This window comes from Peromyscus californicus, unplaced genomic scaffold, assembly GCF_007827085.1.
Source record: "Peromyscus californicus insignis strain IS unplaced genomic scaffold, ASM782708v3 Scaffold_6__1_contigs__length_162567912, whole genome shotgun sequence".
Lineage (NCBI taxonomy): Eukaryota > Metazoa > Chordata > Mammalia > Rodentia > Cricetidae > Peromyscus > Peromyscus californicus.
Window position 1 is genome coordinate 143,516,965 of NW_026294584.1, and position 21,702 is coordinate 143,538,666.

Here is a 21,702-nt window from a genome sequence, read left to right on the forward strand (position 1 = left end):
TCAGACAATGTCCCTGCTATGTGTGTCTATACACTGATTTTTAAATACAAACCTCATAAATCACTCATTTTATCTGCAAAGTTATTGCAAAATGATGTAACAACACAAGGTGGTTGTAGGCAGTAAATTAGTAAATAATAAAGTTTGCTAAGCAATTATACAGTAAACTACCTTTCAACTAATCTATATAAAGTCTTTGAAAATTGGAATAACTTTTTTCTATGCTGGTTTTAGGAAAATTCACTTTTTACTTTTCATTAAAATTTCAGAGCTCATTTACGACCAAATGAGGATGTAAACCCTACCTCACGTGAATGCTTCCTCTTCAGTTTCTTTTCATTTCACCACAAACCTATGTCATTTATCAGAAGTTCATTTAAGTTCTTTTCTTAGAAACAAGAAGTCACAAAGTTGAAGGGTATTTTGGGAGGTCTTATGCATTTAAAATTTTATCAAAAATTCAGACATGTCTAAATGGGATCATTTGCAATTCTATTAAAAGATTACTCTAATACAAAGTATGTACAAATCCAGTAAATAATTGAATTAATGTAAAAGAAGACTGAATGAGAGAATTCACAAGGAGTATAACACAGTTGTAGTGGTTCCTGACTGTAATCCTAGGATTGTACTCAGGGGGCTGATGCAGGCAGATTGCAACATGTTTGAAAGCATCTTGGGCTAGGTAGTTTTAGTCTATCTTGGACAACATAGTGAAACCCTGTCTCAACAAAAACCAAAACAGAATCAAAACCAAGCAACAAACAAATGGTGTGGGGTGGTTAGGCTGGAGAAATGGTTGAGTTATTAAGAGAACTTAACTTCCCAGAACCCTTGTTGGGTAGCTCACAATTGCCTGCAGCTCCAGGGGGATTTGATATCCTTGGCCTTCGTGGACACCTGCACTCACATGCACATTCTCACACATGGTCTATATACATATACATAACTCAAAGCAATAAAAAATAAATCTTAGAAATTAGATTTATTGTATGTCTACCTGTAGCTTGAGTTTTCCTGCCTGGCCCACAGTCAGGGCAAATCTCTCTCACCTGCCAGTCCCACAGCCTCTCAGACCCGACCAAGTAAACACAGAGACTTATATTGCTTACAAACTGTATGGTCATGGCAGGCTTCTTGCTAACTGTTTTTACAGCTTAAATTAATCCATTTCTATAAATCTATACCTTGCCACATGGCTCATGGCTTACCGGCATCTTCACATGCTGTTTCTCATCATGGCGGCTGGCAGTGTCTCTCTCTCTCAGCCTTCCACTTCCCAGTTTTATTCTCCTCCTTGTCCCGCCTACACTTCCTGCCTAGCCAATGGCCAATCAGTGTTTTATTTATTGACCAATCAGCAACATATTTGCCATACAGACCATCCCACAGCACTTCCCCTTTTCTTTTCTTTTTTTTTTTTTTTTCAAAAAGGAAGGTTTTAACCTTAACAAAGTAAAATTACATATAATTTGGGAATTTGGGCATAGCTTCTCTTACTACATCCTGCTGGAGGGGGGTGCTGTATCTTATAGGGACAAAAAGAAAATTTTAGGATTATGGAATAGTCCATGAGGGTGTATCATCTGAGCCAGTTGCCTTCAAACCATTCTGGATGTTGGATCATCTGGGCCATGGTGTCATAGGAGACCTTTCAGGGGGTCTTGGCTGGTCAAACCTGATGTATCTTAATTTGGAACAAATCCACAGCCTCTGGCTTTCTGTGGGAACAAAAGCAGAGACTCTTTTCCAAAGCAACATATCCTTACATCCAAATTTTGAAGTCAAGGTACCTTTAAAATATACATTTTGGCATAACTCAACAGCTTTTACAATCAAATGTTTTTCTGCAGTTAAAAATCCCAAAGACAACACAATCCAGATTCTCTGTGTAATATTCATCTTTATGTGGCTTATTTTCTATATTAATTTTACTGTCTCTTTAAAGACTTTATTTTTTAAAACTATGTATTTGTTTCTATAACTGTATATATCACCTTTTTTGTCCCTTTCAAGCCTATGTATAGTTTACACACATTGTAAACTATTACATCTGAATCGGTCTTATTGTGAATCTATTGCTTTAAACTGCAGCAGCTGTGGCTGCTGGCTCTGCCCACCTCAGCTTCCCAACCTGGTGGGGGTATGTTTACCACCAGTTCTGGGAGCTATCTTGGGTCTATGCTTTTATCCAAGCAGCCTGTAGACCAGAAACCTCTCTTTTTTTGTTTTGTGATAGCAAAGGCTAAATCCACCATGCAGCTTATTGTGCCATTTGCACAGGCCTCATTCCCACCATACTGCAGGTTGAGCTCACACGCTAGGAACCCACCAGTAGCTCAAACTGGCAGCTGCTGCTCATTTGAAAGAGACAATTAGGAACTGTTTTTAGCTCTGTTTTAGAATCTTTTTTCTCAGTTTTTAGGTGGAAACTCTTGCCACCACATTGGACGCCATTTGTAGCTAGAGTTTTCCTGCCTGGCCCACAGTCAGGGCAAATCTCTCTCACCTGCCAGTCCCACAGCCTCTCAGACCCGACCAAGTAAACACAGAGACTTATATTGCTTACAAACTGTATGGCCGTGGCAGGCTTCTTGCTAACTGTTCTTACAGCTTAAATTAATCCATTTCTATAAATCTATACCTTGCCACATGGCTCGTGGCTTACCGGCATCTTCACATGCTGTTTCTCATCATGGCGGCTGGCAGTGTCTCTCTCTCTCAGCCTTCCACTTCCCAGCTTTATTCTCCTCCTTGTCCAGCCTACACTTCCTGCCTAGCCAATGGCCAATCAGTGTTTTATTTATTGACCAATCAGCAACACATTTGCCATACAGACCATCCCACAGCATCTACCTTTCCTCTCAATGCTGGAATGTTGAGTGTAGCCAAGTTATTTGTCATGGTGTAAAAGTGTGGTGAACGGTTTAATTTTTAATAGAACCTTCATTTCCATCTGAAACCTCATCATAATCACTGTTATCTCCATTTCTTTCATCATTTTGGTCTTATGAGTCCCAAAAGAATCAAGCACCAAGCTCCTTTACTGCACCATGAGTCTTCTCTAGTTTTCTGCACCAAACTGTGCCATACTTCTGTCAATCAGCTCCAAAATTTGATCGATATTGTCAGGTATAATCATAGCAACCACACCACTTCAAAGGAAACCTAAGTTACATAACAGACATCGTGTGGAAAGAAGGAAGATTTAAAGAAAATAGATCATAGATAGATAGATAGATGATAGATAGATAGATGATAGATAGATAGATAGATAGATAGATAGATAGATAGATAGATAGATAGATGATAAAATGTGTAGAGGCTATCTGGCATTTAAAAATATTTCAACAAACTTTTGGAGGGAGTGTACATACATAATTTAATGTAGTCTGGGATGCAGCTCAATGGTAGAGCACTTACATAGCATGTTTCAGATCCTGGGTTAATTCCTCAGTACTGGCCCCCAAATGGGAATACAACAACCCAGCTTGCTTGGTGCTTCTTTCTGAACACTGGGAACACCGTCAAAGCCACAGAGAAACTAAGAATTACAAATGCTGTAGTTACAGTTTGAGTGACAATTTGGCAACTGTTTCACAAGGCAGTTGTGGCTGAGCAAAATTAGCCCCCTGTAACCATAACTCTGCTATTGGTTGAGCTAAAGGGCATGCCCCACTTGTTTTCTTAGTAGATGTTGAATGAGAAAGAGGCTTCACTTCGGACTAGGAATCCCTAGGCAAGACCGGAAGCATCATGCAGAGCCTCTAGGCAGAGCTTAGCAGCATATGTTTTGACAGAGTATTTAATAAACATTATTCAGGGGCTGGGCAAAGTAGAGCATGGTCTTAGACTCAGCAACCAGGCGGCAGAGGCCAGTCTTTGTGAGTTCAAAACCAGTCTGGTCTACACAGTCAGTTCCAGGACAGCTAGTGTTACACAGTGAGACCCTGTCTCAAAACATAAGGAAATAAATAAAGCTAGATGCATCTAAGGACAATTGGCTTTGATAGGACAGCGTTAGTACTTAACTTATTTCCACTCATAAATTTGATATGCATATTTGTTTATCTAACAGAACATTTAATAATAAGCAAAAAATTGAAAGTATTTAGACATTTAAAATTGGTGTGTATGTGTGGTGGGTACACGTAGGCACTACAGTGTGTGTGGAGACCAAAGGACAACTTGCAGGATTTGGCTCCTTGCTTCCATCGTGTGGGTCCCAAGAACCAAACTCAAGTGGTTAGGCTCAGATGTCTGATCTTTACCAGTAGCTATCTCACTGGCCTCCTCAAATCTAAAATATTTTAGTAACTTTTGGAAGAGAAGATAACCTCCCAAAGTTAAAAAGATGAAACTTTTTCAGAGACATTTAGTAGACAGTGTGTGGCAATTCTGATGCGATGAATAGATCAACGGAAACGCCTAATTAATATGAAAGAAATAAGACTGAATCTATAGCTTCTTTATACTTCAAGGACACAATTAGCCTACTTACCAGAACCCTCAAAGACAGTGAATTAAGAACTACTACCTAATGATTCCGTGTTCCTGGACATAGCAGAGCTACAATTCCAGTGAGGTCATTGAAGACTTTCTGGACTGGTAGTGCCCCCTGCTGGTGGTGTGAAACATCAGCAAGGAGCTATTGATCCCAGATGAACTTCCTGTGGGGAATGACCAGCGGGGTAGCCCTACCTGCAACCCTTCCCCTTCTGCATCCGGATACCAACATGGTATTCTAAACAAGTGCGTGGAAGCTGAGGAATGTTGAGAATATGAAAACAAGAGTTACAAATGCTTCTATTTCGTGTTTCATAAGCTATTATGATACATCAATAAAATAGATTTGCTACAATTAAACTCTGGTATCACTTTCTTATAATTATGATTTTAGCCATATACCTCCAATATCTGAAAGATTCTAGGTATTTAGTTAATATTGATTAGATCAATGCATGCATGCATGCACGGCCGAGTGAAATGAATCGTCTCTATATACTTAACACTTATGACCATGAGAAAGGCTTTTACTCTTTTAAGCAACATGGTGGTGTTTAATCATGGGGTTTGTCAGATACGTCAGATATGCATATGCCTAGGGTCCCTACACTGGGGAAGCTAAAGCAAGAGGGTTTTCACGAGTATTATGGCAGCCTGGGCTGCAGCAGGAGACCCTGTCTCAACAAAACAAAGCAAGACATTTTCACATATATATTCATACATTATTTTTGATTTTGTTATGTGAATTCTTTCACGAACTATTTTATCCATTGCATTTCTATTATGTTATATGGGTTACTCACAGGCACATAGAACAGTGTCCTTTTGTTCACAAGCCATGTTTGCATAGACAGCAAAAGACCTTAGTTTAAAAAAAAAAGATTTTTTTCTCTTATTAATTTTTCAAGACAGGGTTTCTCTGAGTAGTCCCATCTGATGAGTTCAAGTCTGCAACAGAAAAAAAATGCTGAAGGAAGACATGCTTTGTCCTCAGACTGTCCATCTTGAGCTACAGTGTAATTCCTGTCACCTTGGGGAAAGTAGGCAGCATAGGGACAAGTAGTCTTCAGTGTGAGTCCTACTTCATCTACTTTGGTTTCCATTTATTTGCATCCAAACACTTGGTGTTTAGCATATGGATTTTGTGCATACATGTTATATTCCTAAACATTTAGTTTTGTTTCAGTGTAAATTGTGTTGTATGCTTTACTCTCCAGTTGTCTGTTGTTAGAAAGCAGAAACGTAGTCGACTCTGTTTATTTGAGATCACAAGAGTTGGACAAACTGTTCATTTGTCTGTGTTGCTTGGCTTCTTAGATTCCTTAGGCTTTTCTACATGGGTATTTATGACACCTGTGGCCTGAGGTGACTTTACTCACAATTAATGGTTTTGCTTTTTTCCTCATCTGATTACAGTGCCAACTCTCTCAATAAATGCTGGCTGCAAGATGAAAATTTTCGGAGAAAAACACTCATTTTCTACTATTAACTGTATTGGTGTAGAGAACTGTAGGTGATGTTTGGCAGTATGGAAAATTCCCCTGTATTCTCAGTTTGTTGACTTGTCCTGATATTATTCTACATTATTGAATTTTTCAGACCACTACATAGACTTCTTTTCTTTTTTTTTTATTTCATTTATTTGTTTTTACTTCACCTCTACCCCTATTTTCTTTTGCATTGGGTTTAGTTTTCTACACTTTAATTCTGGACACCCTGATCAGTTTGAGGCCTTTATTCCTTTCTGACATTGGTGACCCAATGCTTCCTTTGCTCTGCATTAAGTTCATCCCTCTATGTGATGTTTTACGGTCATTCAACCATAAATATTTCGTGATTCTTTCATTCTTATGCATTCAGTTTGAGTCTAATTTTACATTCTGCCTAGGTGTGGATCTTCTAGGTATAGTATAGGTTATTGGTCTCTTTCTAGTTCTGTTCCACTCTGAACAAAAGTATTTTAAAGACTGTTTGAAATTTGTTTTCTTTTGTAACTCAAATATGGTTAACTTGAATTTTTGTATGATCTTGAAAATGTTACTCTGCTATTGTTGGGTAGAACATCCTATATCAAAGTTGGTTGATAGTGTCATTCAATCTTCTTTTTCTATAAATACTCTATTAGTCACTGAGAGAAGTTATTGAGAAGTCCCCAGTTATAACTGTGTGTCTATCTTTCCTTTCAGTTCAGTTTTGTTTCATGTTTTTTTTAAACATTAACAATTTTTATGTGTGTGGCTATTTTGCCTGCATGTATATCTGCACAGCATGTGCATGCTTGGTGCCAGAGGAAGCCAGAAGAGGGCATCAGATCCCCTGGAACTGAAGTTACTGGTTGCGAGCCACTATGTGGGTGCTGGAAGAGCAGCCACTCTTAATGGCCGGGCCATCTCACCAGCTGTTTCATATATTCTTATTTCTGCGTTTTGTGTGTTCATACGCATGTTTGCACCTGTGTGTGTAGGAGCAGTGCATGTGGGTGAGTGCATGTGGAAGCCAGAATTGATGTCAGCTTTCTTCCTGGTTTGGTCATATTCCATTCAGAGTCTCTTGTTGAACACAGAATTTGCTAATTGAGCTACTCTAACTGGTCAGCTTGGCCTGGTGACTCCCCTATCTCCACCTCCTGATCACTGGGATTGTAGGTCAGGTACTATGCCTTCCAGGCTTTTGTGTGGGTTCTGGAGACCTGAACTCAGGTCCTCACCATGTAGCACGGACTTTATGCACTGAGCCTCCTCACAGCCTGTTTCATGTATTAAAAATCTGTTATTAGACTATGAAATCATAATAATGTTCCGTTAAATAATTTCTGTTTGTTATTATATCTCTTTATGCACACTAATAATATTCAGTAATTCCACTGAAATCTGCCTTGCTATCTAGTATTGTAAACAGTCAAGCTTTATTTTATGCCAGTTTTCATGCATGAACTTCATGCACATGTATTATTTGTAAGCATTTATGAATACACTAATATATAGAAATACATATGTATTCATGTGTAGCATATGGGCATACACATATTTGCATATACATATATATATTTGCATATACACATTAAAAACACATTCTTTTGAATAAATGAGTGCAGAGTCCTGTATTTACAGAACTCATCTCCATGTCTCCATGGGTGGTTATATTTGTAAAAGCTGTACAAATTAAAGCTTACATTATTAAACACTACATTATAGAAGATATGAAATTGTGCACGGAGCTCTCCCAAAACATTGCACATATTTTCAAAAGGAACAAAATTAGAACCTGTTCCATGACCCTAGGAAGCTCTCTCAAACTTCTGAAACAGAAATGCTTAGAGTCATGAGAATTTACCCATAAGGTTCATTACAAAGTTGGTGATATTGCTATTTCACAGATGAGAAAACTATAGTCTCCTTTTTCTCTGGTTCAGAATATTGGCTTTATTACTGAAAAGGTTGTTATTGAAGTCATAGAGGCACATAAAAAATGAGCTTCTAATTCTGCCTCTCACAATGAAGTAGGCTAGCTACCAAGTAATTGCTGTCACTCCAAAGGAAAGACCCTGGAGAATAAAGATGAAAATGTGATTTATGCATGCAGTGGGTCTTAAATAGGTAAGGATGAGGCAATATTCAAATATTCAATATTCAAACCCAATATTCAAATAGGTTCCCTTATGTGACTCTTGAGAGTCCTTTTGGAAAACATTGATTAAAATCAGATAATTAGTCCTTCACACTTGCCAATAATTAGTATGATGATATAAACACACAGTACTTGTTACCGGTTTGAATTGCCTATTTTCATACACTCATTGTCTCCATCATTTTAGTTAACAAACATAGTCATGTGCTTGATATTGTTCTGGCTGCTCAGGATCTACGTATAAAGATAAAACAGCAGGGTGTCTCTGGAATACTGAGGTTTCCATTTGGGGAAGATAAGCTAAAACTAAAAACTGAGTTAAAATAATAAACCATATATCATTTTACTGTGCAGTAAGCTCTATTAAGAAAAAGAAAGAAAAAAAGTTGGTCATTAACAAGATAACGTACCAAGGGCCACAGTGCCGTTGGAATGACCATCTCTGAATTGGAACTGGTGAATAGGACAGACTATGAAGGAAAAGATAGCAAAGAAAGGGGCAGGGGTGAACTTCATGATGGTGATCATGCCTTTATGTAGAACAGGTGGGTGATTTTCATCCACTCCCAGTTTACACCAATGATGGTGCCCAGAGTGAACCTCACACGCATATTGGATTACACAACTCAGAATTATTTTACATTTTATCATTTTCCTTGGAGTGCTAACCAGAGACCTTAGAATGGCAAAATCATAATTGCACTGTTGTCTGAACTCATCTTTCCCTACAATCTCCCTCCAGATAGAACTAGCTTCCTGCCCTTTATACAGGGTAACCTTTGCTTAACACCTTGACACACTTGTGCCAGAATGATATTCTATCATAGTCAGCACACTTCTCCCTTTCACTCTCTTTGTGCATGCATGAACATGAACATGTCAGTGCAGGGGTTCTTGGAGGCCAGAAGAGGGTGTCAGACAGAGCTGGAGGTACAGGGAAAGATGGGTTCCTGGGCATGGATTCTAGGAACAGCACTAGAGCAGCAAATACAATGAGCCGTCTCCCCAGCCCTATGCCTTAGTCTTTGAGAAGGTCTCTCACTGGAACCGGAGTTTACTTTTTCAAGACTGGCTGGCCTGCAAGCTCCAGGAGTCCTGTCCCTGACACTCCAGTGCTGGGATTATGAACTAAGGCTTCTAGGCTGGGCTTTTGACCTGGTGATGGAGAATAAAACACGCGTTTGCACAACAAACACTAAACTGACTGAGCTATCTCCCCAACACCTTATTTTGGTTTTTAAATGGGGTCTCACTACATAGCACAGGCTGACCTGGACCTCACCATTTTTCTGCTTCAGCCTCTGAAGTGCTGGGATTACAGGCATGTGATACCCCTCCTTGCCTAAAGGACACAAGACATTTTAGTTTTAAAATTAATTTGTAAATAAGCCTGCAAAGTAATGGGTTTCATCATAACATTTTCATACATGCTTTGTTCTTTTACTTGGAGGAAATGATCAATTATGCTTTATGTATTTTAATTAATATCTACTGGGTAGTGAACAATTAATGTGGACTTACCTTTGTTGTTAAAATGACTTTAGAGATGAGAACAGCTGAAACAAAACACTGTAGTTGAAGCCCTGAGCTAAGACTATTGTAAACACACCTCAGTTAATGTAGCCTGCAAACCAATGAGTGCCCCCCCATTATAATTATGTACAGATGATACCACACTGAGATTAAGGAAGTTGACAACTTTCACAGACCATAAAGATGGAGGAAAGAATTCCTAAGAATGAAAGGAAGAGGTGAGAGTCACCAGTGGAAACTGCTCTAGGAGTCTCCCACCCCCCACCTGAACCAGTGCCTGTCTTCCCCAAGCTTGTCTCTATTTCGACTTCCACAAGGCAAATCCATGCTCCTGACCACAGAAAACTAAATGACAAACCGGACTCTTTAAGTTACAAAGTTACCTAAATGCTGCATGATCCTTGCCTTCCCTTCCAAGATGAGGAGTAGCTGGCACTTATCTAGGTCAGCACAGGTTTCAGGGGCTGCACATTTTTAGGTTATAAGTCCTTCTGCCCCAACTCTCCTCTTCTGTCTCTCTCTCCTCATCCCGATGGTCCCACTCTTCCTTACGGTGGTCCTCCTGGTTTCATGTCACATGTATCTATTACCTTCTCTCCTCCTTCAGAGCTCTTCACCCCACCCACAGTCCCTTTTCTAGTTTATGTTCCTTTACCTCTCCACACTTGCACATACATATAAAACAAACACTAGCATCAGAGATGAGAGAAGACCTGTGGTAGCTGAAGAGATTTTTAATGATGACCAGTGTTAACCTCTTCTCTCTCTTCCCTCCAAGACCATTTCAATATTAGCCAGAATCTGAGTGAAACAGCTTTGGGGACCCAGGCTAATCTCAGTAGGTCCTTTGAGGTCACCAGGATTCTTCCTTTGTTTTCCTCTCTACCTCCAACTGCTCATGTTCTGCTCATGATATCTCATGACAAAACTTGCCTCCTTCTCTCTTTTTGTAACTATGGCAACAACAAGTCCAGGTTTTCTTTAGTTCTTCAGTTTAGCAGTTTGACTGGGGGTCTAGAGACCTGTGGAGAGTTGCCTGGTCTCCAGTGATGACACAAGGCCCCGAATCAGAATAGTTCCCCATCATGCCTTCGTTAACAATTCCACATGAACCATGTGTTAAGGGCAAATGGAACACTTTTTAGTTCACGTCACCCTACAGCCCTTGTTTCTCTTTTCGGAAGTTTTTCACAAATTTCAGATAAGCAGAGGATCCTCCTTTCTCTTCTCTCTGCCCTTCAGTGTACTCCACTGAGATGGATCACTTCTGAGCAAGGACCTTCCTTCCCCAAACCTCAAATGCACCAAATTTGATGATTCAGCAGTACCATCTCAAATTTTGCTTGATCTATAGGCTTATTAATAACTATTTCGATGAAGATAAAATTCATGTAAATGTTCATCAGTCAAATTAGATTTAAAAACAATGTTGATGGAAATGAAAACACATTACCATGGGTTTAACATGCATAAAACAAGACATTGCTCTTCATTTTCTTTTGGATGGAAGAAATCTTCAAGGGCACTGGCCTATTTTGCTACAAATATAGTCCTTTAGGTCATTACAACTGGTACTGTCTATACCATTTTTATGCATGAAGGCACAGTCACCATGCTCTTGGATGGTCTTCCTGGAACAAAACAAAGGGTAGACTTCTTTATTTATCAGACCCAGCACAGCCTAATATAATGAATCTAAAGTTTGGTGATCACACTTCAAATGTGCTCTACGGCAAGAATGTTAGGTGAGCTGTTGCTGCTCTCTTATCAGCCATCACACTTAACCTTTGGACTCTGCTGGGGAGGTACTGTGTGTGACTCCACTCCTCAGCACCACAGCCTGGCATTTTATGCTGCTAACAAGAAAGAAAATATCATAATCCTTTATAGAGGGGTTATGTTGGTAATGAAAATGACAAAATCAACGTATTTAGGCATTTAGAGGCAGTGTAGGGGGAAAGTGTAATTCACATTTCAGGGAACATTTTCCATGCTTTTTTTCAGCACAGGTCTTTTCACTTGGCTACTCTGTAACCATCTCGATTGTTAGATGGGTATTGTTTACTTGGTGGAGTGGCATGGTGCAGGCCAGGCACTATGCAGAGTTACTGGGAAAGATTTTCAAAGTTCTCACTTTAGGTCACATATATAAACATGTAACATTGAGAATTCAAAATTAAAAAATGCCCAACAGTGAGTCTTGGTTAAGTTCTGATTGTAATGTGATAAAAAAATGCCTTCAGTTCCTTATTTAGAGGAGAACATGTCAGCACTGGTATACACTTGGCTGATTTCTAGGAGACTCTCAAATTTTCCTCTTATCCTTTTCTAAAACATATGCATATATAGTCAGCTCTTCAGTATCCTTTAAGTAGTTGAAGGACCACCAGCCACAGATGCTCAGGTAAGGCCCTCTCCATAAAACGATGCAGTGTTTGCATAGCTCCTACACACATCTTTTCACAGACTTCAGATTGTCCCTAAATAACTCATCTAGAACATGTCCATGTTAGGTAAGTGGTAGTTATGTTGTATTGTCAAGCTATGATGACTAGAAAATAAGCCAGACATGTTCAGTAGAAGCATAATTAGTTTACTCTCTAAAGCTTTCCATCTGTGGCTGGTTGAGCCCACACATGGAACCTGTAGATGGAGAGGACCTACTGTACTTCCGTGCCTACACATGCCCATATGCCAGTATTCCCATCAACTGTTATGGGAATTCCATATGTGGAAGCCCTATTCCTTAGGAGTGCAGAATGGAAATGTATTTAAATATAAGATTTTAAAAGGTCTGAATAAGTAAAATAAGCTCTTTTTTAAAAATTAATTGATGTTTTGAAATTGGATTCTAGGCACATCACCATACCTGGCTTAAAATAATGTCTTTTGGATAAATACTAATATCATATAATAAGACTGTTTTTTCTTTTTTTTTTTTTTGCCATTTTGAGAGTGAACCCAGGGCCCTTTGCTTCACTAGGTAAGTTCTCTACCACTGAGCTACACTTCCTTGCCCCATGCACCACTGATGATCTTTTAAGTAGAAAGAATCCAGGCACTTCCTTGAGCGTGTATCCAGGCTGAGCCATAGGAAGATGGAGTGAGACGGTAGGCACCTACACACCAAGGCAAGAGGGCAGAAGAAACAGGCCCTGACAACAACTTGTCTGCGGACTTCTAGACTACAGATCAGTTGTTTAAGCTGCTCAGTCTATGTCACTTATTGTGGTGATCCCAACAGATTAGTATACCAACTTCCACCAGCTCATTCCTTCCCTTTCCATCTGTTTTTTTTTTTTAATGGTAACACACAACATCTTAAACTGTCAATATTGTTTTTTCAAGAAAACACCATAGAAATTATATTTTGTTCTCAAAGTTAACTTGCTTCATAGATTTCTTACATTGGTTTTCAAAGTGAAACCACAATTATTGGTTATATTGCTGTTTTCATGGCATTGTGTTTCCAACCTAAATTTTATATAAATATAATGATCACAGAAACTTCTCTTGGTTGAGGAAATTCTTTTGGTGAGGTACATACAATATATTAATACCACGGAGTAAGCTCCTGCCACAGAAGAGGCACCCAGTGCTTGGAAGCTCGTGACTCCTCTATGATAAACACAACCTTCTTCTAAGTCCTCCTCCACTCTGAAGTTGAAGGAAATTTTAAATGTTTCCAGAACAAAAATAGTGTTTAAGGATACAATTAATTCTTTAGGCTTGGGATAGCAGAGAAGTTCTGGAATTTTAAATAAAAGGAAATTAAACATCTATCTTCCCAATCTCTTCTCATCCATATTGTTAGGCCCCTAGTGGGTAAAAACCATGTAGTCATCAGTGTATCTTCAGATACTCACTCTTGTGAAACACACACACACACAGAGCACACACGGGTGCACACTTGCATACACCATGCATGCAAGAGTAAACTGTACTCAGGGAAGAATTAAACTGCTTAGAATTCTGTCCAGTCTAGAAGGAAAGGAAGATATATACAACCCAATTAAACACACAGAGACAAACACTGGTGCTTGAGGGCAGACACACTCAAAAGACTACCAGTTTGTCTTAAGGTTCTTCTTAGCATCTGTTGGAGGGCCTCTTTAGGAAATGTAGTTAAGGAACAGTAGATGTAGCTGTTTAGAGAGTTAGAATTTTGACTATGATTTACAATTAACACTAAATAAATCTTATGAAGGCTTACAAATGATTGTATCTACTGCCATCTGTCCAAACCCAGGACTTGCGTATATTTTGTTTGTTCAGTCCAATCCACGCTGATGATCCTAGTGCTCCCACATGATTCATCAGAGTTTCCTGTGACAAAACAAAGCACTATCAGGGACATCTCCTAGCAGTCTCATTCTCAGTACATGAAAAGGTACTGCCCTTGTCTGAGTCCATCATGCTCTTACCACAGGTCTTGCAGGGGGCCAAGTACCTACGACCCTATTTTTATATTTGTTACAGCAAAGAAAATGAGTCTGTTAAGACTGAGGTTAGAATATAGCACTTATGACCCTAATCCTGAAATATCTCCTTGCTTTGCCTGAAGCAGAAAACTAGTCTCTGTAATGGCCTACAAAACTCTTGTGGTCATACCCATACTCATTCCTTAGCTTTAGACAGGCGAATTGCCTCTCTACCTTCAGTTCCTCGGCTATCCCAGGCATTTGCCTTTCTTAACCCTGTGTTGCAGCTGATTTATTTCCCCCAGAGATTTTATCACCTCGACTTTATTCCTTTGCTCAAATGTCATTATTTCATGGAAATGTGACCTTGTTGCCAATCTACCCCTTTGGAGAATACATACTTTGATTGTATCTAATATACTGTGTAATTTATGTATTTTCTTTGATTATTTCTAGTTGCCTATCTTTCCTTCTGAGCTCCAACTTCCCCAAAGGCAAAAGATCTGTGTCTTAACTACTCAGTATGCTAAGTGGGAAGTCTAACCAATTCAATCTTGTTGTTGAATTTAACCAGAGTTCCTTCATAGTGCTGGCAGGTCTCCTGTGCAGTGAGCCATGAATTTTTATGTTGGAAAATAAAGAAGCAGTTCTGATTAAGTTTATTCCAGGAATTCATGCATATCTTCATTTCATCGTCACACGTCTTATTTCTCACTGCTCTTGTGGCTCCAACTAAAATGAACACACGACATGAAGAAGCTATAAGAGAAAAGAGTCTGACCTCCATTGTAAAGAGTCTCCTATATTCCACACTGATAAAAAAGGATTTCACTGTCACATCCCGTTTCAGTCAAGTGACTGAAATGACTTTCAAGAGATTTTAGCCATTAACTCAGAGATGACAGGTCAATCAAGAGCATAGTAAGAGAAAGAAGCCTTGGAGAATCAAGATCTACATGTAACTTAAAATAGTAGTAACCAACTTCGAGAAAAGTAATGTCCTCTAACTCTTTCTCTGATATTTTTATACTACTGGACATTATTTACTTTTTCACTTCTCTTAAAACTGGATATGCCATCTGAGATATTTTACCACAAATGGATTCCTGTACAGTCATAACATCAAAGAGTTGGCTCTCTCCCATTGACCTAACCAATACTCAATTGTTTCTCAGAAACAGCATTTCCTCAGAAGTTGATGCTATTACTTTGCCCTTTGTTCTTGAGGAAAGAAAACAGAAAAGGGGAAAACACTGAAAGAATTTTTACAACTTTTCCCATTTCCTCCTTAACTCACAGCACTAGATATATGAAGATACTTGCTTGTGAATAACTCTGAGAGAAACAGTATTGAAGGTACTTTTCCCCAAAGCCGGGGGGGGGGGGGACCCAATAGGTGACTGTCTCCTACTCAAGTCCATAAATGGGAGACTATTCATTTGGAAGCATTAATTAACAGTAAGGTTCTATATACACAAAACCTGATATGACAGTACAGCAAAAACATGTATTTCACTAAAATTACTTTAAAAAAAGCAAATCCCAAATTACTCTAAAATATTGGGTTCAAATAAACAACGACTACCAAAGTCGAATAGTTGACTCAAACCTGGCTATCAGAAATCCAGTCTTATCATTCATCTACTAGTTTATTTTTTCTTTCATTTGCGTATCCAACCACATCCAAAGTGAGCACTTACCTTGTAACAGACATTTATCTTTTTGTAGCTCTTGGAATACATGAAATATAACATGCTTTTATGAAAGTTGCATGCCTGGAACCACACAGTTTCTCATGAAGTACATCCAGGTCAAGGGATAAGGATGACAGCTGGATACTAGCACAACATTCAGGGTAGGGTTAGACAAAGTTGATGCCTAGTAAAGACCTGAAGAAAGGTGGATGGGGAGGTATTGTTCAAAATATTAAGGCAACTCCACGTAGTTAAATGGGAGGTTTATTTTGTGGGGTAATGTACAAGTGAAGGGATAGGTTACAGGGTCTGGGAAAGGTGTAGCATAGTCCGGCAGTGTTCTCTGGAGAGCTCTGCTCCGTCTACCTCCAGCGTTTAGGGTCCAGGAACCAAGAGAGCCAGCCCATCCAGGTTTAAGGTCTTCAGAGGTCCTCTCTCGGCTCTGCCTTGTAGGTGTGACAGTTACCAAAGTCTCAATGGGGGTGGTACTTTCAGATCAAAGCTGGAACGGTTACCCACTACAGGGAGTTCTGCCTCCAGGGTAAGAACATTTTTTTTCTAAGCAATGGGAAGAGATAATGCAGAGGTTTGAGGTGAGTGTGCCTGGCTTGTTTACCAAATAATGAAGATGTCCACATTCCTACAGACTAAGTGAAGGATTAAGTAGTGCAGGACATCAGTAGTCCAGGGTGACTAGGTGCATTAAGGGCAATGTAGCCACCCATAAGGCTTGGCTCTAAGTGAATGAAAAATGGTCTAAAATTTCCAACAGGTCTGATAATTTTTCTTAATTGTTGAAAATAAGCTCTGTCCATATGGGTGCCATCAGTCACATGTGATTACAGAACCTTGAAATGTGGCCAGTTCAAATCTAATTCACTTTTTTTTTTTTTTTTTTTTTTTTTCGAGACAGGGTTTCTCTGTGTAGCCTTGCGCCTTTCCTGGAACTCGCTTTGGAGACCAGGCTGGCCTCGAACTCACAGAGATCCGCCTGGCTCTGCCTCCCGAGTGCTGGGATTAAAGGCGTGCTCCACCACCGCCCGGCTGTAATTCACTTTTATTATAAAGTCATGGTAGGAAAGAGAGGTTGTAAAAATCTCATTACTAGAAAGTGTATTACTATGTGATATATCCGCAGTTGCTTTAAAAGATCAAGGGTAGAAAATAGACAAACATCAGAGAAGGAAATGAGGTTCTGGCTAGTTAACCGGCGAGTGAATGGAGAGAGTTCACATTTGGCTCAGTGAAAGGACAGATCAAGGACATGAGAGAAGCGAGAGCGATGAAGAGTTTGGGGGTTGAGGCCACAGCTCAGTTAATACACTGTTTGCCACTGAATCATGACTACCTGAACTAAATCTCCAGAACCCACAGGAAAAGCTGGGTGTGGTTACTCTGTCTTGTAATCCCAAGAGTGGAGAGGCAGATTCCTGAAAGGTGTTGGCTAGCCAGCTAAACCTGGAGGGGCCTTTTTTCTCCAAAACAAGGTGGATGAGTCTTGAAGGCAGACATCCAAGGCTTACTTCTATGGGAACCCATACTCTTGCATATTCACGGGGGGTGGAGAAGAGACAGAGGGGAGAGGGAGGGAGAGATATTGCAGCATGAACATTATTAAGTTTGAGATATTTATTAGATAATCAAGTAGCTAGATTGGTTTTAAAAAATGATTGATTTTGAGAAGTGTCCCAGATTGGAGATGTATTTATGTGATGAAGTTTTGAGACCAGTTCAGAAGGCCAACAGGCCAACAATACTTCAAAGATTGGATGCATGACGAGACACGTTTGATCACTGTGTCCATAAGTGCAGCGGGAAAGGAAGGAATGAGTAAAGGAAATAAACTCAGCAGTGGCGTAGGCAGGACACAAACAGTGGGAGTATACTGACCTGAAGGCTAAATGAAATTATTTTTGGGAAGGAGTTTTAAAACGTGTGAAGATCCAGAGCTGATCTGAGATGATGCCAGCAAAACCTGATATAGAGAAGTCAACATTCCATAGCTCTTTTCCATATCCATCAGTGGTTACATAGTTTCCACTCACTCTTCTGTGAAAGTCTATGAGCCTTAGATGGGGGAAGGTTAGTATAGATGATTTATCCACAGCTGACACTCACAGTAACTTATACTTGGTAGTTTGACCAGATATCTGTAGCTGCATCCACCACTTCTTGCTTCGAAAAGATTTTTCTCAATATCAAGCCTGTGAAAATTCCAACATGAGTGAGGGAGCCTCTCTCTGAGACCCCATCCTTGTTGGATGGACAGTGGATCCTTGCAGAGGGAGGGAGTGACTCACCTTTGGGGACAAGGCTGCAAGTAGGTGGTCCATATCTAGACATAGGCAGTGCTAATAGGATTCAGAGTGTTATCACTGTAAGGATTCAGTCCTGAATTGCGTCATCAGCCTGTCACAGCATCCCAGCCTAAAAAGTGAGTGGGCCCTCTATGCATCCCTCTCTTTCCTTTCTGCTCCTTCCTTCCATCTGTCCTCTCCCTCCTTCCCTCCCTCCCTCCCTCCCTCCCTCCCTCCCTCCCTCCCTCTCTCTCTCTCTCTCTCTCTCTCTCTCTCTCTCTCTCTCTCTCTCTCTCTCCTTCTCTCCCAATAAAGCTCTAAAAAGGTAACTATGGCTGTGATTCTTCCCATCAGCTCTCTCCTCTGCCGGCATGGCTGCCGCGGGCAGTGGCCAACCAGGAGCAGAGCAGCATGCGGTTTAACCAACAATCACAACAACAAAAAGAAGAACATGAAACTGGAAGGGGGCTGCTGTGAATGGTCCAAGGGAGATGGATAGGATCAAAATAGGTTGTATAATAGTATGAAACTTTTGAAGATAAAAGTATTTTTTTTTAATGAATCTGAATCGTCAAATAAGATTAAACAGATGATGGCTACTAGAATTAGCAGCACTGGCATTTTGGTAAACTTGACAACCGGTTTCATGAAAAAAGCAGAAGCAGAAACCTGATCAAAGTGGATTTAATAGAACTTTTGGAAAGGAAGGGCGCTGGGGTTTAGCTCCATGACAAGGACCCATGCTGAGCAGTGACAGTTAACCCACTCTGGAAATGCAGCACAGTATAACCTCACTTTGCTCTTTACCTCCACCACCGTTATAGCTGGCTCGATTTTCTGACATGAATATTGCACACACACAGCTCTTCATAAAGCTTTACCTGACCACTGTCACTCATACATAACCCCCTCTCCTCCTGCTTCAAACTGAACCAACTTCTGCACAGCAATTGCTCTGCTCTTCCACAGCTGTTTACTTGTGATTGTCATGTCCAGTTAGAGGGAAAAAAAATCTTTCCAGACTGAGATCACGTTTCTGAATGAATCAGCAGCAGCTGGCACTGAGTACAGCCTATGTATCAAAAGGCTGATCTTCTAGGAGGTAAAGTGGCCAGAGGAAAATGATTACTTACATTTTTTAGGAAAACTGAAAAAACCCCAAAGAAGAATAACAACACCACCACATAGCACGGTCCAGAGGGTCAGCAATTTCTTCACATCTGCACATAAGGCAAACAGACAGGTCACTATTTACCAAATAAAAGCAACAAGCAAACAAAACCCCCATTTAAAAAAAAATCCATATTCTCTGCATTCTATTCACAACTCAGTCATTGATCTATTTGGAAAAGGGCAAAAGGTACTCAGGTGTGGCTTTGCATCTATGTGTCATTTCCAAGAACTGTACCCTATGTTCTCCAGCAAGGCTTGCAGAACAAAAAACCAGTCCCGCCTTCCCCAGAGTGTTTGGTTTCGGTTTGTGGTTTTATTTGTTTGTTTTGCTTTGTTTTAAGGAAATGTCTTCTTTTGCAGGGAGGGAGGGGCAGATCTGGTGGAGAAGTAGAGTATCTGGCTTCATTTTTGCTTTTGATTTTGAGCCTTTGTTTTGTTGATGAAGACCGACCGCTTTCATTGAAAGTACATATGCATACCCTTTGCCTTACAGGCTAAGCAAAGGCTACCAGCCTTAGCCTGCGAAGAAATCCTGTCATCTCCTTACCAAATGTTGCCCTGTGACGCCCAGATAAATGACTTGTCTGGGATTCTCTGTATAAATTTTCCATCACGGGAACCATGCCACAGTAACTACAGAGGCTGAGAAAATTCTTAGGACCAAAGGAGAACTGATAATCCTATCCGTTGTCTTCAAACCTTTGGACTCTGAGGGCTGTTTCTCTGGGGTCAGGGACGGAGCAAGACTGATAAACGGATGATACAGCACCACTCCAGCTTGATGGTTCAGCACTGAAGCCGGGCTTGGATCCGGCGGCCCCCAAGATCTCTCACTGGCCCTGTCCTCGCTCCTCTGTGGGAGTAACGGCAGCGGGACACGCCCCAACGGTGTCCGCTAGCAGCCCCGGATTGGCTGACGACCACAGCGGGGGAAGCTTGATTGGCATCAGCTCTGCCTTCTGCTATCCAGTCAGCAGACCATGGCTTGTGCTTTCCTAGAATCTGTAGTCTCCCCTCTAAACTCAAATCTGATAAAGCTCTGTAACTTCCGGGTTGTTTCAACTAACTGTAAATTGCGCTTATTCTTTCTTGGTCTTTGAGCTCCGCCTCCATTTTTTTTTTTTTTAATATCTCTGTTTGATCTTTATCTGTCCTGCGGATTGTATAGTGAAATTTGGCAAAGTAAACTCATTGGTTTTACACGTTTACATGGTAAATTAAGGCTTGTTCCCTACATAGGCACTATCCTCTGCACAGCAGCTTAGCATGATAGATTCCGGCATAAGCTGGAATCATTCCTACAGATTTCAGTAATTGAAAGGGGAATTACAATTTTTGTTGACTTTTAAACCCCCCCCCCCAACCATGAAACTAGTCTTCATATGTGTATTGGGGGATTTAAAAACCAGTGCAAGGAATATTTTAGGTCCATTGTAATTAAAACATTAGACATGGAGAATTCCTCTGTTTTGTATGCAGTGGCATGCACCTGTAATCCTATGTAAGAAGACTTAACTGTGTAAGTTTGCTTTTCTGTTGCTGTGATAAAACACTCTGACCAAAAGCTACTCAGGGGAGGAAAAGGTTTATTCTGCTCACACTTTCAGGCCACAGTCCATTAATGAGGGAAGTCAGGGCAAGAACTCAGGCAGGATCATGGAAGAGAAACCTGGAGGCAGGAACCATGGAAGAAAGTTGCTTATTGGCTATCTCTTGGCTGGTTCACAGGCTCATGTTCAGCTAGATTTCTCATACAGCCCTGATTCACCTGCCTAGGGATGATGTGACTCATAGTGAGCTGTGCCCCTCCACCTCAGTCATCAAGATAATCTCTCATAGACATGGTCATAGAGTTCTGTTCTGGCCAGTCTCTCAAATGAGACCCCAACAGATGACTATAGGGTATGTGAAGCTGACAGCTGAAGCTAGCTAGGATACTTGGTGATGGACTTCTAACCATGAAAATTTACAGGACTCCAGAAGCTGAATGACACCTTGTAAGGAAGACCTTCCACAGATGAGATGATTGATAGAAAATCCTCAAACGCATAGGGGTGAGAGGAAGGGCCCTACATAGCACAGGTACATGCTTTTATCACTCTCTCCCAAGGAGAAACAGAAAGACAAGGTAGTAAATAGAGCATTTGATGAAACTAGGGGAAAGGAAGCCAACAGTCCTTCACCTCCTGTGTAGCTTTCTGAGAGGAAGGTAGAGTTTTTACATGGAAATTGAAGTTTATAATGATAGTTTTGAGCTCTGATGTGCTGGACTAAAGGGGATAATTTCTCACTACAGACTTCTTATTACTGAAAAGGAATATAGCAACCTTGTGATTGTGCTCAGGGGTGGGGTAGGATGGTTTGGGATGAGTTGAGATGGGATGGGATGGGATGGGATGAGATGGGATGGGGTGGGACAGGGTGGGATGGGGTGGAGGGATGCCTCAGTTG

The 21,702-nt window shown here is 40.4% G+C and overlaps 1 protein-coding gene across 1 annotated transcript; it reads right to left on the reverse strand.

The window, feature by feature from the left end:
* Positions 1 to 10,237: 10,237 nt before the first annotated feature.
* Positions 10,238 to 20,060, reverse strand: LOC128099105 (C-type lectin domain family 2 member F-like). Its single transcript, XM_052720791.1, has 5 exons — positions 19,799 to 20,060; positions 19,212 to 19,298; positions 14,632 to 14,819; positions 13,880 to 13,992; positions 10,238 to 11,297 (listed from the first exon to the last, which is right to left on the reverse strand). The coding sequence occupies exons 1-5, from the start codon at positions 19,872 to 19,874 to the stop codon at positions 11,183 to 11,185; spliced, it is 579 nt and encodes a 192-aa protein (XP_052576751.1). The 5' UTR covers positions 19,875 to 20,060; the 3' UTR covers positions 10,238 to 11,182.
* Positions 20,061 to 21,702: the final 1,642 nt, after the last annotated feature.

Excerpts from the sequence above, each read along its gene's own strand:
- LOC128099105 (XM_052720791.1), bottom strand. The coding sequence starts at position 19,874 with ATGGTTCCCGTGATGGAAAATTTATACAGAGAATCCCAGACAAGTCAT. Across the intron at positions 14,820-19,211 it reads TTTCAGTTTTCCTAAAAAAT|TTGGAGCCACAAGAGCAGTG; the intron begins GTAAGTAATCAT and ends TGTTCATTTTAG. Across the intron at positions 11,298-13,879 it reads GGCAGTAGATACAATCATTT|GAAGACCATCCAAGAGCATG; the intron begins GTAAGCCTTCAT and ends GTTTTGTTCCAG.